The sequence below is a fragment of the Harpia harpyja genome, chromosome 25 (genome assembly GCF_026419915.1).
Source record: "Harpia harpyja isolate bHarHar1 chromosome 25, bHarHar1 primary haplotype, whole genome shotgun sequence".
In the NCBI taxonomy this organism is placed as follows: domain Eukaryota; kingdom Metazoa; phylum Chordata; class Aves; order Accipitriformes; family Accipitridae; genus Harpia; species Harpia harpyja.
Window position 1 is genome coordinate 477773 of NC_068964.1, and position 16136 is coordinate 493908.

Sequence of the window (16136 nt, forward strand, 5' to 3'; positions counted from 1 at the left end):
GGGAATCGGGGCCCCCTCGCAGCCCATTTCTTATTCCCTTTTTGAAGCAGAAAGAACTGCAGTGAGAATTCCCCTTGCTGCCACTTTTTTCCCTCTACATTCATTTCCTTAGGTTTTTTTTTTTTTGCTTCGTCTTCCTCTCTGGTTTTTAGAGGTATACTTTTTTTTTTAAACTCATAATTTAGAGAAGTCCTAAGGCAGAAGAGCTCACATTGATGCACAAAGTCAACGCCCGAGGAAAGCAAGAGCTGCAGCATCGTAGCAGCTACACAGATGATATAAAAACCCTGCTATTCTGCAGAGACCCCAAAGAGCTTGCGACAAACGGAAAAGGACATTTTATTTTATTTTAGCCTTCATGAGAAGGACTTGCTGTGATCTTATGGTTAATTCATCCATAGGTACTGATCAGTACCATGTATAATAATCACAGGTACCACACCGGGTGTCAAAATTATGGCTGCAGCGGAGGGAAAAAAGGAGATCGGCATCTTCTCAGCTGAATTAGAGGTTTTCAAATCACCTTGAATTAGTGGTAATGAGCCACGGGGTCACAGAGGTGGCCCAGGTGACATCAGAAGTGGTGGAGGATGGCAGGGAAGCTGCTGGAAAAAGAGGTCAAGTTTGCTCATCTTAAAAAGAGAGAAGGAGGGAGATGGTGGTGAATTTAGACTGGTCAGCATAGCTTAATTTCCTGCAATGTACTGGAAAAAATAGCTAAGCCGTTCATCACCTAAAAAATAACCGACGTGGCTTTGCAGTATGTTGGGTTCCTTCCCTTGCAGGGAGGAGAAAAATGGAGATTTTAAATCTGGATGGACCAGGATTTTGAAACTCTCGTACAGCAAACAAGGGGACTGTGGACTCGCCGATAATTGAATGCTGAGCATCGAAACCCGGCGTCCAGCTGCGCGGCTTTGCCGAGGGTTGGGCTGTGCATAAGCCTGTCGTAAGCCTGGTGCTAATTAATATTTCCCCAAAGCTTCGGCTGAAAGAGGTGGGATTGTTGGATTTGTGGGTCGCAGGCACAGGGGAGGATGCTGAAGGTTGGGATCAGCGCTTGCATCGGTGGGCAACGGCACGTGGGCAGGTACGAGACGAACATTTATCTGTTACTGGAGAATAGAGATCCCATCGCCGAACACGTAGGCAGGAGTATTTCTGGCATGGGAAAAGCTTTTCCCCCAGGTGGAAAATTGCCTATTGCTGGAGTGTCTGACAAGAGCATCTCGACCGAAACCCTTTCGGGATGGGTCCAATCCTGATGCCGGACCTCGGAGCAGGGAATGACCGCGGTGACCCTCTGCGCACGCCCTGACTTATCTCGCTGAGGAGATCTGAAGCACTTCTCTCTTTTTTTTTTTTTTTTTTTTTTTTGGTGCTGCATGATTCATTTCCTCTGTCGAGTCACTTCTCACAGTTGCACGGAGTTGCAGGCGTCCTGCGTGGCCAGAGCTGCAGCTGCAGAGGTGGCCAAGAAGAAAGCAAAGCTTAGATTACTCATTTGCAATTAAACCAGCGACTCCTTAGCTTGGGCACATACAGAGGAAGGAGAGAGGTATGTGATGATGCACAAATATATTGCAGGGCTCTAACCTGATCTAGCTGATTGGCCCCAGCTGAAGATTAAAATAGACACTGAGCTAAGTCAGCCTGGGCAGGATTTGGCCTGGAGATCCCTCAGACTGGGTTTGTTCCCGGTCCCGGCAGTTACATGGGAATATCCTGTCCTCCTGTGGGCTGGGATCACCTCCTAAATGAGCAGCAAGGGTGCTGAGCTCTGCCATATGGAATATGCAGCAGCACTGAGCTTGGGTATTGCTGATCAACCCCACAGCTCTTCCTCCAGCTGGGCTCAAAAACACCTGGGAAAAAGATGGAAGAAAGGATTTGTTGTTCTGTTTTTTTTTGTTTTTTTTTTTTTCCCCTGTAATTTTGTGTTTTGGCTGCACAGAGATGCTGACAAGGGGCAGGGAGAGACTGGAGGCATCCATAAGCTGTTCTTGCTGCTGAATGCTCCCCACTGTCAACTCATTATTTGAGACTCGGAGGTCATGGGTCAGGATGAGGAACTTCTTCCTCTTCTCTTTAGCAGCAAAATTTTGAAGACCTTGAAACACTTTGTGGAGTGACTCAGGTTTCAGAGGGGTGTTGCAAAACTGTGTTTCACGCAGGAAACAGCCTGAAATTCCCCTTTCTCCGCCCCTCTTTCGTTTTACATCCTTTAGAAGGCTGCACTTTCCAGACAAGACCTCCCAGTTCAGATAGCAAAGGCTAATCAAGAAGGAGATTCCCAGCTGCTGCCAAAAGAACAAAAATATTAGAAAAAAAATTCAATGAAGCGAAAGTAATCGTGTCACTCTTCTTCAGCCATGGCCGAGTGCAACCCACTGGAGAGTCTGCAGAAAGAAGCATCTTGCTCCATCTGCCTGGATTATTTCAGTGACCCCGTGTCCATCAACTGCGGACACAGCTTCTGCCGGGACTGCATCACGCGATGCTCAGGAAAATCCGACCAGAGGTTCGCCTGCCCCCAGTGCCGAGGAATTGCCCAGAAAAGAAAATTTAGACCAAACCGTGAGCTGAGGAACCTGGCGGAGATCGCCAAGAAGCTGAGCATGCAGGCAGGGTATGTGACCGGAGCAGGCAACGTGTGCCCAAAACATCAGGAACCGCTCAAGCTCTTCTGCCAGGAGGACCGGACGGCCATCTGCGTGGTGTGCGACCGCTCCCACGCTCACCGCGCTCACACCGTCGCCCCCATCGAAGAAGCCGCCCAGGAGTGCAAAGTAAGAAATCACAGCGCCGTGCTTCGCTCTGATGGTTTGGGTTTTTTTTGGGTTTTTTTTTGGCCCACCGGAGGCTGAGGACTGCTAGCCAGGGGCTTCTCTGCCTTCCCAAGGATACGGGGAAAGAACATCCTGTAGGATTTCCCAAGATTTGGGATGTAGCAGGTTGGGCTGAGCTGGTAGGTCATCTAGTTGGGGTTGCTTTGCATCGCTGCCTTGGCTCCAGCCCTGCCTGGATGTGATGCAGCCACCCCAGTCTGCAGGCACCCAGATGCATGGTGAGGGGCACAGCTTGGCTTGGGGGCATGCGGGGGGGCAAGCAGAGACTTCAGGGTGCTGGATCAAACCCAACCCACCAGCAAAACCCACTCTTAGGGTCACCCCCAGACAGCACGAATTGATTAAAACCTGATTCTCACTGCGACCTCCAAAGCAGGATTTCAATTTAAACTTCTCAAGGTGACCTTATTAGCTTGGATCCCTTTACAAAAAGCCACCGCTTTATTTGCTGGCACCCTGTCTGGGGACCACAAAGGAAGCTGAGGCCGGTAGCTCATAGAAAATACCCAAATTAGCAGAGCCGAACCCCACCTTCACTCACTTGTGCACAGGCAGGGCTCTTGCTGCTAATTTTTGTGCAAGAATTGGGCTGGAAATCCCAGATGAGTTGTCCTTTCCACTGTAAATCTCTCCCTGAAGGAATTTCTTTCTGAGCATTTATCTCAGGATAACCGCGACAACATTGGGAGGCATTTTTAATTCCCTTGAGGGAGGATGGGGTCAGGAGGAGGAGGAGGAGTTAGTGCTTGTGGGGAAGAAGCTTGCTGACATTTCATCCTGCCCACAGGGGAAGAAATGACTGGGAATGGGGAGGTGAAAGGTGACATTAGTCACGCTGTGAGCATGAAACAAGATATGGGCAGGGGGGAAGAAGAAGTGAGGGGCAGGAGGGAGAAAATAAGCTGATAAAAAATAAGAGGGGGTCAGGATGGGATGCGTGTGCTGCAAACGTCCATCAGCATTTGTCATGGGAGAGTCTTTTAGATGTTACGAACCAGGCATTTCTAAGGTGCAATTTATCTCCTCCTAAAAACAAACTCTGGGGACATTATTCATAATCATTATTTGTTGGTCTGCAGAAGGAGCTGAAGGTGACAACTTTGGGCAGAAACACTGATTCTGCAGATGATAGGAAGTTGCAGCAATTTGGGGGACCTGATTAAGGGTAAAAAAAAATTGATGTTATGCTCACGAGGGGATAAAATGAGCCAACCAAAGCTGAACAGATTATGGTGAATGCAGAAGATAACTGGCCACAAATACACTGGGAAAAGGAACCGGCAAAGACCAGAATAGGGGTGTAAATGAGGCTGCAATATTAAATACTGCCTTCATTTGACTCTTCATTCACAAAATGCTTCATAGAAAAGGTCTGGGGTGAAGAGGGGCAACAGAATAAAGACTATTTAAATATCCCCAAGTTGTGCATCCCTCTCCCCAACAACTTGCAGATTAATGTTATTATTTTTTTATGCCCAGGAGCAAATCCAAAGCAAGCTGAAGAGCCTCAAGGATGAAAGAGAAAGGCTCCAAGGACTAAAACTGACTGAGGAGAAGAGAAGCCGAAAGTATCTGGTAGGCACTTGCTGCTGCTGCTGTATGCACAGAGGGATCTTCTGCTGGTCTGACGTGCAGGTTCAAAGACGTCCGATTGGCACCCAAATGTGCAGTGAGGAGGAAAACGCCTCCAGCTGCTCCACCCAGATGGGTCCATCTCTCTTCCACTTGCTCCATCTTGGCGAGGCACCCATGAATGAAACGCAGATGTTTCTCGAGGGGAAATCGGCAGCCACAAAATGCTAGTGGGGAGCGAGGTGGTTTCTGAAGAGTTGTAGGGACGTGCTTGCAGCTTAGCTGAGCCACGTTTTGGGCACGTGGGTCCTCCTGGGCAGATTTGCATGAGGGGCTCGGTGCGATGGTGCTTCAGACCTCTCCGTCTTCACCGCAGATGGCTGCACCCCGGGAGCTGCTTTCTGCCACCCAGCCCTGGAGATGGGTCAGCCACGTCAAGCATGAGGTCCGCGGGGGTGCGTGTGTCCAACTCGGACCCCAGTGGGGCATTTCTGCTGCTGCACAGCTCTCTGGGTCCTGGTGAGGGTGGTGGCTCTCGTGGCAGCTTGGGGCATCCAGATGCAGACATCACCAGATGTTTCCATCACCTCCCAGCCCTGTTTTGGGCTATCAGAGGTTGGGGGATGGATTTGTAGCTCTGAGGAAGTGAGAGATGGTGATTTCCTCAAAAGCAGAAGCAGAAAGCATAGCAGATGTTTCACTGCAGCTTCATGAGAGCAGGCAGGCTGCCGGGGTGAAGGTGAGCAGAGACAGGCAATGGCTTTCCTGCTAAATAAAGCAGGGATAGAAGGAAAACACCACGAACGTGCTGCTGGTCGCTTGCGCCGCAGTCCCTGGCCCGGATTCGGTCCTGTCCCATCCAGCTACTGCCCTCAATGCCAACACCTGGGAGTTTTGGGGGATTGCATGTGCCAGGGACCACTTCCAACAGCCTCCGCAGGTTCTCACCACATCTGAATCCTCCTCTCACCCCAGTGTCCTCAAACACTATCCCAGCAGGATTTGTCCCATCAAACACTCACAGATGCCTGCATGCAACACCTGGTCTTCTCCAGGCTGTGGGAAAAGCATGAAGCAACACTGCCTGCATGTTTCTCAAGCTGAAAAATAAGACCAACCCCTTAAAAAGGCCAGGTGTATTTTGTGACTCCGCAGGGCATCGCACAAAGCTCAAAGGGGACCCAGAGCCACGTGCTATGGACTTAGACTGGCCTCAGGGCCAAAGACCAGTCCTTGCTCCTGTTTTATTTAACCAGGTTTTGCAGGTCTCGGATTTCTTCTGTTCTCATCACTCCCCATCCCTTCCTTGCAGCAGCAGACAAGAGCCGAGAGGTGGAAAATCACGTCAGTGTTTAAGCAGCTGCACCAGTTCCAGAACGAGCAAGAGCGTCTCCTCCTGATGTGGCTGGAGGACACGGAGAAGCAGATAGTGCAGACCCAGACAGAGAACGACAGGAAGATCTCCACGGAGATCTCCCACCTGGGCAACCTCATTCAGGAGCTGGAAAGGATGAGCCCACTGCCAGAGAATAAATCCCTGCAGGTGAGAGCGAGGAGCCGGGCGATGGAGTTTGCAACACTCTGAATGTGCTGTTGAGGTGGTGCTCAATTCTCCCTCTCCCCAGTTGCTTTGCCTTGACATTTTGAGTAGTTTATTTAGATGCTTATTGCATGAAGAGGCCATACCATACATTATATATCAACATCAATGAGCTACGCTAGGTCATATCCAACCTGTGAAGAGGAGGATCCCAGAATTAGCATCTTGGAAGTATCCACCAACTGTTTCCCTCCCAACCCCAGGCAAAGCAAGGGATATTGATACACATCTTGCGTGATTGTGGCAAGAGCTAATAAATGAATCCCGGCTTAAGTCCAGGGTGAGGCTACTCAGCAGAGGACCACACTTTCCCTCCCCAAGAGACCATGTCAGGCAGGACACAAGCAGAAGCAGCATTTGGAAGTGGATATGATATTCTACCAGCTGTGTTCGAGCATTTCTTCTAGCCAGGGACCAGACTGAAGGGACTAAACAGGCCACTGGATGAGTACAAGAGGTCCCTGATCTTGCTCTGTGCTGGCAAAAGAAAATCTAAACCAAGCAAAGCACGCTTGCAAACAGCAGCTGAGGGAGATAGATATAAAGGGGCCTGAAGATTGCTTAAAATTTAATGCCCATCTTCTCTCTCCTTTAGGATGCCAGGAGTGCCTTGACCAGGTATGTGACTCTCCCTTTCCAGAGGGGACGGTCTTCCCCAGCACAATGTCAAGAAGCAGACATGAGCAGGGGAGCAGGAAGGGTTTATCCTCTCTACCAGAGTCCCCAGCACTCAGGGTGAGGAAGAAGCTGGGGAGGAGATGGCCCTGGGGTGAGATCACATCCCCACCAGCTGGAGGAAACCAATATCCACCACTGAGGAGGTCCAGAGTGAGCGTGTGTCCTCCACAGGGACATTGGGACCACTGATATGCCCAGCAATGTCTCAACTGACTCAACTTGATGCTTGGGGAGAAATAAGCTTACCTGGCAGCTTTTCTAAGCAGGGTTTCTACATAGCTCATTCAGCAAGGAAGGAATGCAAAAGTCTTCTCCTTCCAGGTGTGAAGCAAGGACCTTCCAGCAACTGACAGAGAAGTTCCCTAGAGTGGAAAAGAGACTCAAGGATTTATCTCAGAAAAACATCATTCTGAAGGAAGCCCTGAGAAAATTCAAAGGTACAAAGGAAGGGGAAAAACCTAAACACACTTTTGCAGCTGGAAAGGAGTGGACACTAGCCAATTACCAGCATAAAGCCCCAGCTAAGGAATGCTAATGAGGAGTTACTCAATAATCCTCCTATCTGGGGCTGGAGCTGGAAGAGGGAGGGTAACTGTGTCCCCAGGTGTATTTGCAGATGTGTCTGAATGCTTGAGTAATGTGAAGGACTAGAGCAAGCCCCTCCCTTCAGCTACACGAAGGAAATGAATCAAATTCTTGATTCCAGTCCTATTTAAACCAAACAGGCTGTAGGTAACGTCTAGCCATCCATGAGGCAGGCAGCACGAAAAGTCAATGTATGGCAAATGGATGGTGGTGCATACACACATAAACCCTGAATGAGCTATTTTGAGACTGTTCTCCATGTTCAGATAACTGTCCCATTCCCTTCTCTCACCTCCAATCAGTAATTGGTGCAGTCAACTCTGAATTAAGGAAATAGCCTCATAAAGCTGGTCATATTGGGTTTGAAGGTCCATCTATCCATGAGCTGGACTTGTTCACTTGGTGATTTTGCTTGTTTTGCAAGGGGAAAAGCGCACCTCCTCGTATTTACCCATTTCTACTACACTCCCTCTCCCTCATCAACAAACTAACAGCAATTCTCTCCTCCTCTCTCATTCCAGAGAGTCTCCCAGTTGAACTGGATGTGCAGTGGGGTAAGTCACACGAGACTGGAGGTATACTGGGGTAAAAAGGGGACCCAAGTGAAAAAAACGACAGCAAAAGCAGGGAATTCACACTTTCCTGGTGGGTTGGTGAGATGAATTTCTATTCCCCTTTCATCAGAATTAGAAATAGTACAAATCTAGAGCCTTTAAATAGATCTGCATGGAAGATTTAATGGAGAAAGCCTTTACCAAACAGCTTCGGTCAGGCCAAGATTTCATCCCTGGAAAAAACAAGAGGATGCAGATGGAGAGAAATATCCATCGCCTTCCCTCTGACATGCTGTTTTCCTTCTCTCGTGCTTTCCTTCCCATCAGCAAACGTGACTCTGGATCCAGACACAGCAAACCCCCACCTCATCCTCTCCGAGGACCGGAGGAGCGTAAGGTGGGATGAAACACCCCAGAATTTGCCCAACAGTCCCCAGAGATTTGACACCTACTGCTCCGTGTTGGGTTGTGAAGGCTTCACAGTGGGGAGGCACTACTGGGAAGTGCAGCTGGGGAGCAGGGGATTTTGGGCTGTGGGAGTGGCCAGAGACTCGGCATGGAGAAAGGGTTGGATTAACCTCGACCCTTCCCAGGGGATTTGGGCTGTTGGCATCTGTGGGGACAGGTTTCAAGCTTTCACCTCCTTCGAAACTGTTCAGCCTCTGAATGGGAGGCCAAGGACTGTCCGTGTCTCTCTGGATTACGAGAAGGGACACGTGGCTTTCTTCGATGCTGATAACGAGACCTTGGCTTTTGCTTTTCCTCCAACTTCTTTCAATGGAGAGAAAATCCTGCCTTTCTTCTGGGTTTGGGAGTCCAAGATCCAGCTGGTTCCCTGAAACAGTATGGGCAGCAAGATGGACATTACATGCTCTGGACAAGCCTTTGGTTTGATCCAGGAAACCACACTATATTTCAGGACTCTATGGATGGTAAAGAATAAAGTGGAGCAAATGAGTCCCAGTGTCCACTTTGAATCTTGTTGTCATGGAGCTTTCAAGAGCAGCAGGTTGAGAAGGGATTGTCTTGGGCAGACCTCTGGATTTTTTAACATTTGGGTACTCTCCAAGATTTTGCTAGGGAATATCACCCTGGGACGAGCAGGAAAATGAAGCCTATAATTTGTGCAACAGCCCCTGGGACACAGCTTTAATCCCTTCTACTCTTCTCCCATCCTTTCCAATTTTTCCTTTCCTTGACATTCAACAATGATGTTCCTGCAGGGCTGAAGAAGCTGGCTCTGGTTCCTGGTTTAGTTACTAGCAAGGAAAAGAGGATACCACTGAATTAAGTGCAATATCTGCTGTTTTCCCACCAAGACCTCTCATGAGGCAAAACCTGCACAGTATTGACGAGAACATATGCCTTTTAAGGCTTTGGTGCTGAACCCCATGGATTTCAGCTGCCTTTCTCAGAGCTGTGGGGTGGGAGAAATCAGAGGTTAGAGGGGTAAAGATGAACAGAAAGATCTTGAACTCTGCCTTTCTGCAATTTATATATATACATTTGGGTCAGGAAGCTTAGTAAGCAGTTTTAGATACATTTTTATATGCAAAATGACGGTATTAAGGTGTCTTTCTATATTTCAAGGGCTGTTTTCTCTTTCTTGCTAGAGAGAAACTGGGAAAATGGTGCTGTGCCACCAGCAGCATGGCAAACCCTGGTGGCTTTGTTGCCCTCTCTTGACCTCTTTCTTGTAAAGCTCAAATGAAAGCACTTAACAAAGCCTTTCTTGCTTCATCACAGCTGTGGTGGGAGGGAAGAGCAATGACTCTTCCTGCTTATGTTTCTGAAAACGACCTGGACTGGAAACCAATTGAAAGGCAATGGCAAATGAGTGATGCTGGCAAGATGGGACAACAACAATCTTTGAAAGTAAAGGCATTTAAAGAGCAGGAAAAGGAAGGAAAAGCATCGATCCAGACTCTCAGCTATGTCACCGCAGATCAGAGAAACCTGCTGGGACCTTGCAAGGTCTTGGAGGCACCGGCAGTCTCCAGGGATGCATGAGCATCTTTGATCCATAGCATTCTCTGCAGGGTGTTAGTTTGATGTCCCACCTTACCCAAAGGGCAAAGCTGATGTCCCAGGGGTCAGGAGCAGCAGAAATTTCTTCTGGAGTGAATTGCACATTTGAACCCTTAGGGTCACCCAAGAGTCCTCCCAAAGAGCTCTATAGATGCTGTCCTGAAGGGTGCTGAGGTCCTCCCCAAGCCCTGGCCAGGTCCCATCACTCCTGATATCTCAGAAGGATTTTCAGCCAGTGGTGGTCTCCCACCCCAGCTGTACCACAACCTCTCCTAGGTGCTAAGTAGGGTGTGAAACTCCTGTTCTAGCTGCTATTGAGTCACCAAATCCACAGGTCTCCACTGATTCAAAGGACAGGCTTCGGAGACTGAAAAAACCAGCGCCTTTGGGAAAGGGTAAAAATGGGATGGGCATCTCCAATTCTCTTCCTCCCCACCTAACTGCTACTTCCCAGCACCGGCAGAGCAATACAAGTAAATACATTGCCTAAAGCCCTCCTAGAAAGGGGCTGGATCTCAGTTTAACCAATGGCTTAGAATCAGGAAGAGAAATCTGTCTCCTTCCTGATGATTTGAAAGTGAAACAGGCTTAGGCACTTTCCATGGCAGCCAGGAGGACTGTGGAGAGCCTCCGGGATGAAGCCTCCTGCTCCATCTGCCTGGAACTTTTCCAGGACCCCGTGTCCATCCACTGTGGGCACAGCTTTTGCCGGGCGTGCATCGCTCAGAACTGGAAAGGACTGACCACCAACTTCTCCTGCCCCCGGTGCAGGGAGATGGTGCCCCAGGAGAGCATCCGGCCCAACTGGGAGTTGGCCAGCATCATTGAAATAACCAAGAGCTTGAACCTGCAACCGGTCGGAGAGGTGGAAGAAGGGGAGAACTTGTGCAAGGAGCATGAGGAAGCCCTGAAGCTCTTCTGTGAAGATGAGGAAAGGCTGATCTGCGTGGTGTGCGACAAGTCCAAGGTGCACCGTAACCATTCTGTGGTTCCCGTGGCCGAGGCTGCCAAGGAGTACAAGGTGAGGGGTTTTCGGGCATGTTGATGCACAAAGGGCCAGAGGTTCCTGGTGTTGCTGCTCTTGATGGGTGCAGATACGTGTCTAGCCTTTGGGCTGTGGGATAAACCACCTGTGGACTCACCCATCCTTGGCTCTTGATTCCAACTATTGAGGTGGCATTACCTGCCCTGAGGAAGAGGTGGACATAGGAGCACCACGCTCTTGGGGACCAAGGGATCATCTCCCCCAGGGTTCAGCCATGAGCAGAGGCTTAGGGAAGAGTAAGAAACAGATGCATGTGATTTCTTACCACCACAATCTCCACGTAACCTTTTAACCTCACAATTTGCAATGCCAGGGGTTTGCTGAGCTTCGTGAGGGTTTGTTTATCCAGCAGCCATAAATGGCACTCTCCTCCAGGATGCGGGTCCCTTATCAAGATCAGCTATGCTGAAGATCAGTAGGAAAAAAAGAAAGAGATCCTCAGCCCTTCTCCTACCCCACAGCTCCCTGAAATCTCCTTGACCTTGGTTTTAAAAAAAAAAAAAGAAAAAAGGGGAGGTTAACAGCCTCAAAACAGTCACAGTTGTCACAAAACTTTTGCAACACTTACTTCAAGAGCAGTCAAGAGTTCCCCATTGTTTCTGCTGAGCATGGCAAATTATGCCAAAATCCATGAGATTGCAACCATGACTGAATTTCCAAAGCAATTGACTTTGCCCCCCCAAGCCTGATCTTTATCCTCAGCTCCTTATTTATTTGGTTTTTTTTTAATTCTAAAAGCTTTACACCAATTACTAGCATCTGACCTAAGACTAAGCTAAGAAAAAAACCCCACTTTTCAAATGAAGGTGTTGTTTCTCCCAGCTAGATGACCCTGCTCACAGCAAAATGCCATCCTCCAGAGATCAAAACTTTCTTACATCAGCAGCAGATGCAGGTGCCAGACCCATCTGTCTCCTGCTGCTGTGGACCAGCTGGCATTAGATGTGAAAGCTCTTCAGCTGGCCTGCTTGCAATCTGGAATGAGCCTGCTCTAATTTTGCACTGAGTTATTTTTTCGCCTGGCTTCACACCTCACGAGGTACTTTCCAGCAACAATGCCTCTGCAGGCAGCTCAGGCTAACCTGATATCAGTTTCCTTTTGCGACAGAGAAGCTGAAAAGACCCAGAATTGAGTTTCAAGCCAGCTGTGGACCAGGAAGCACTGTTGGTGTTGCAATAGCAAAGAGTCTACTCCTGATGGCAGACGATGATGCCATGAAACAAGGGACTTATTTCTTTCCTCTCAGGAAAGAATTCAGGCCCAACTGCAGCTTCTGAAATTAGAGCACGAGGCGCTGCAATCTTCCGTGAAGGCTAGAGAAGACGTTGTCCAGGACTACACTGTAGGTACCCATCAGTTTTCCTTGGCAGAGGATGGGGGAAGAAAGGAGAAACATCTCCTCTTCCTCTCTGCCATAGGTGGGTGATGCTCAAGGGGTGTGGGGAAGGTAGAGTGAGTTTGTATCTTCCCCAAATGCATCTTTTTGGTGGATCCCCCTAATGCATGACCCACCGTTGACTCTTGATGCTCTTGTCCCACTTTCTACTTTCCTTTACCTGCTTCGGCTTGCCCTTGGCAGAAGAGGATAGAAGCTGAAAAGCAGAAGATTGTGACCGAATATGAGCAGCTGCACAAGTTCCTGGAGGAGCAGGAGTCCTTTCTGCTGGCTCAGCTGGAGAAGATGGACACGGAGATAATGAATGCACATAAAGAAATCCTCACCAGGCTTTTGGAGGAGACCACGAGCCTGGGCACTCTGATCAAGGAGGTGGAGAAGATATGCCAGCAGCCAGACTGTGAACTCCTGAAGGTAAGACCCCAGGCATCCCAAACTTGCTGTGAAGGCACTGGTTGAGCACCAGCTTGGTCTCCAGCTCTCGATTTTATACCTCAACATGCTAAAGGAGGGACTTCATTACAGCGGGACCCTGGTACTCCAAGGGGAGGTATTCCAGGTCACTAAATCTCTTTTTCTCTCTCATCTAGGACATCAAAACCACCTTGAGCAGGTACGTGGTCCCTCTCCTATCAAAATTTCACCACAATAGTGCAACTCTGTGGCAGGATACTGGGAGAAATAATGCAGGGACAGGTTGACCCTCCTGCAGTATAGCCTTTGGACTTGACTGAGGACACTGGGGTTTGGAAGGAGGGCTCTTCCTCTCTACTTAATTAGTGATGAATTCAGACAAGTACCAGCACCGATGGCTCAGTCACCTGCACGAGCTGAACTAGGAGGACGGGGTTCCATTTCTGAAGAGCACAGGTCCCTATACTCTCAAAGTGAATATCTGGTGGGGCCATGTTGGGGAAGAGTCTTAAGCCATTGCCGGGGAAATAGCTCAGCATAACAAAAATGAGCATCATCCTGGAACAAGTTGTCAGGGGGCAGCGAGGGCTGGTGGCTCCCTGTGGAGCTGCACACAACCGTACAGGGAGCAGAGACGTCACCAGCCATAGCCCCATCCCACGTGCCTGACCAAGGAGAGCCAAGCAGGGCTGGGAAGAACAGCCGGGGGTAGACCAGAGCAACAGGCAGGTCCATGGGCAAAAGGCAGAGCCGGGGGCAAGCCAAGAAGGCGGCCCATGGGGTGGATCAGCAGGGCCCATGGCCATGCATGGATACTCCTCTGAAGCAGCTTGCAAAAGGGCTAAATGCTTCAGGGCTGAGCTTAAATAGAGCCCCTGGACCACGGGTGGGGGTGTGGAGTCCCGGGTGGGTCTGCTCAGGGCTGTTAATTCCCGTTAGGGCCCTGACACAACCACCTCATCCTTTCACAGCTGATGCAGATCAGTAAACATCTACAAGGGTGATGCGTGATCATGTTGTGTAATTTGCTGCCTAAGATGCGCGATGTGGTGCAGACCCATTCATCTTCCCTTCGCTAATTCTCCCCACTGACTACTGATAAAACATTGAGTAGCAAACTACAACCAGGTGTAAATACATCCTCCCTTTCCTTCCAGGTGCAAGAGGGAAACGTGGTCGCAGTCACTCAATATTTCCTCTGAGCTGGAAAAGAAATTCTGTGATTTCACAGAGAAAACCGAAGATGTCAAGGAGTCTATGGAGAAATTTCAAGGTACAGTGTGCAGGTCCAGGAAGGAAAATGTCATCGTGCTTCTTGGTGGGGAGGGATGGAGTGAAGCCATGTGAAAGAAATACATCCTGGTTGTTGAATGAGGGATTTTTTTTTTCAAGATTGAATAATGACATTGGAAATAAGCAGCGAGTGTTAGTCTGATGTTACCTGGCTGCTGCTGTTGTTGCCTGTTGCATTGAGTCCCACATATTTCACATTAAGTACGTGGAGATAGTGTCTTGCTGCTGTCCCGTGCTCCTCATCGCAGACCCGCTCCAATGCATCGTTGCATTCATTTTCTTTGCAGCAGCCCCTCTGTGTGTGGGTGAATTTCATATCTGTAGTCCTGTTTTTCTTCCCTCCCTCCTCAAGTTTCTCTACATTCCCCCAAGATTGTTCCTGACTCTGGATTTTTGCAGAAATCCAGAATCAGACCAATTTATCTTTCTGCCTCTCACATTTTTCTCTTTCTCTTTCCTCTAGGCATACTGGAGTTCAAACTTCCTTTATTGAGTAAGTGAACCGAACATGTGCCCAACCAATCCAGCATATTAAATTAAAAAATACAGTAAAAGAAGCTCTGCTGGCCCCAGTGATTAACTAAACTCCCCTGCTGCCTCCTTTTCTCCTTCTCCCATAGTGGCCCCACCATGAGGCAATGCCTGGAGGGGTCCCAACCAGATCAGATGGGTGGGAAGGCAGAGAAAAAGCCCTGTGCCCCTCAAAATCTGCTGCGATGAGCCTGACTCTCTCTCCACCTCCAGCACAGGTGACGCTGGACCCAAACACGGCCAAAGCCAAGCTTTACCTCTCAGAAGACTGCAAGATCGTGCGGTGGGGAAGGTATGAGCAGAAGCTACCCTCCAGACCCGAGAGGTTCAAATTCCATCCCTGCGTGCTGGGCTCGAGGGGCTTCACGTCAGGTTGGCACTGTTGGGAGGTGGAGATCAGCAAAGAAGGCACGTGGGCCATTGGGGTGGCCAAGGAATCGGTGCTGAGGGAGTCAGATTTACCCCTGGTGCCCGAAGAGGACGTATGGGCAGTGTATCACATCAGCAGTGGGTACAAGGCTCTGACCCATCCCAGTGTCACCCCCTTGACCCTACGCAGTGTCCCCGAGCGGATACGAATCTGCTTGGACTGTCAGGAAGGGAGGGTGGTGTTTTTTGATGCTGTGAGCAAGGCGCGGATCTTTGCTTTTCGGCAGGCTTCTTTCAAAGGGGAGGTGGTCTACCCATGGTTCCTGGTGAAGGGGAGTGCTTGCTTCAAACTTCTTTAAACTTTTTTCCTGTCCTGGTTTTGGCTGGGATAGAGTTAATTTTCTTCTTAGTAGCTGGTACAGTGTGTTCTGGATTTAGTGTGAGAATAATGTTGGTAACACACTGATGTTTTAGTTGTTGCCAAGTAGTGCGTATCCTAAGTCAAGGATTTTTCAGTTACCTGTGCTCTGCCAGCAAGCAGGTGTACAAGAAGCTGGGAGGGACCGTGGCCAGGACAGCTGACCCGAACTAGCCAAAGGGACATTTTTACTATAGAATCTCATGCTCAGTATATAACCTGGGGGGAGTTGGCCAGGAGGGGTGGATTGCTGCTCGGGCATTGGTCAGCGGGTGGTGAGCAATTGCACTGTGCATCACTTGTCTTTTCTTGGGTTTTCTTTCTTTTTTTTTTTTTTTTAATTATCTTCCTTTTAATTACTATTATTATATTTTATTATTATTCTTGTTAGTATTTTATTTTACTTCAGCCATTAAATCGTTCTTATCTCAATCCACGAGTTACTTTTGTTTCTTGATTCTCGTCTCCATCCCATTGGGAGGTGGGGAGTGAGTGAGTGAGTGGCTGCATGGTGCCTAGTTGCTGGCTGGGCTTAAACCACGACATTTCCCAAGGCACAGGAAAAAAAAAAAAAAACCAACACCCCATCCACTCACCCCTGGGAAACAAACGAGGGGCTGGGTTTTGTCCCAATTCCACCATGAGCCTCTGCAGCTCCAGGTGTTACAACAGTCAGAACTGGGAATGAACACATAGAAACAGGACTGCTCCTTTTGGCATTGGCTCGATGTGATTGCTGATGCACTGAGCTTTAGCCAAGCCAGAGACTGGACCTTTTCCTTAAGGATATACAACAGACAGGT

The 16136-nt window shown here is 49.0% G+C and overlaps 2 protein-coding genes across 3 annotated transcripts; both read left to right on the forward strand.

Moving 5' to 3' along the window:
• Positions 1 to 561: 561 nt before the first annotated feature.
• On the forward strand, positions 562 to 8796 carry LOC128135870 (E3 ubiquitin-protein ligase TRIM7-like). 2 transcript variants are annotated; one of them, XM_052774970.1, is made up of 8 exons: positions 562 to 1558; positions 2371 to 2789; positions 4329 to 4424; positions 5734 to 5964; positions 6617 to 6756; positions 7021 to 7136; positions 7806 to 7838; positions 8166 to 8796. In XM_052774970.1, exons 2-8 carry the CDS (start codon positions 2373 to 2375, stop codon positions 8675 to 8677), a joined length of 1545 nt encoding a protein of 514 aa, XP_052630930.1. In that variant the 5' UTR covers positions 562 to 1558; positions 2371 to 2372; the 3' UTR covers positions 8678 to 8796. The 2 variants fall into 2 exon arrangements, with proteins under 2 accessions (XP_052630930.1, XP_052630931.1); XM_052774971.1 differs by having other exon boundaries at positions 6617 to 6639.
• An 89-nt stretch (positions 8797 to 8885) lies between these two features.
• On the forward strand, positions 8886 to 15765 carry LOC128135874 (E3 ubiquitin-protein ligase TRIM7-like). Its single transcript, XM_052774977.1, has 7 exons — positions 8886 to 10887; positions 12159 to 12254; positions 12492 to 12722; positions 12899 to 12921; positions 13880 to 13995; positions 14479 to 14508; positions 14760 to 15765. The coding sequence occupies exons 1-7, from the start codon at positions 10468 to 10470 to the stop codon at positions 15272 to 15274; spliced, it is 1431 nt and encodes a 476-aa protein (XP_052630937.1). The 5' UTR covers positions 8886 to 10467; the 3' UTR covers positions 15275 to 15765.
• Positions 15766 to 16136: the final 371 nt, after the last annotated feature.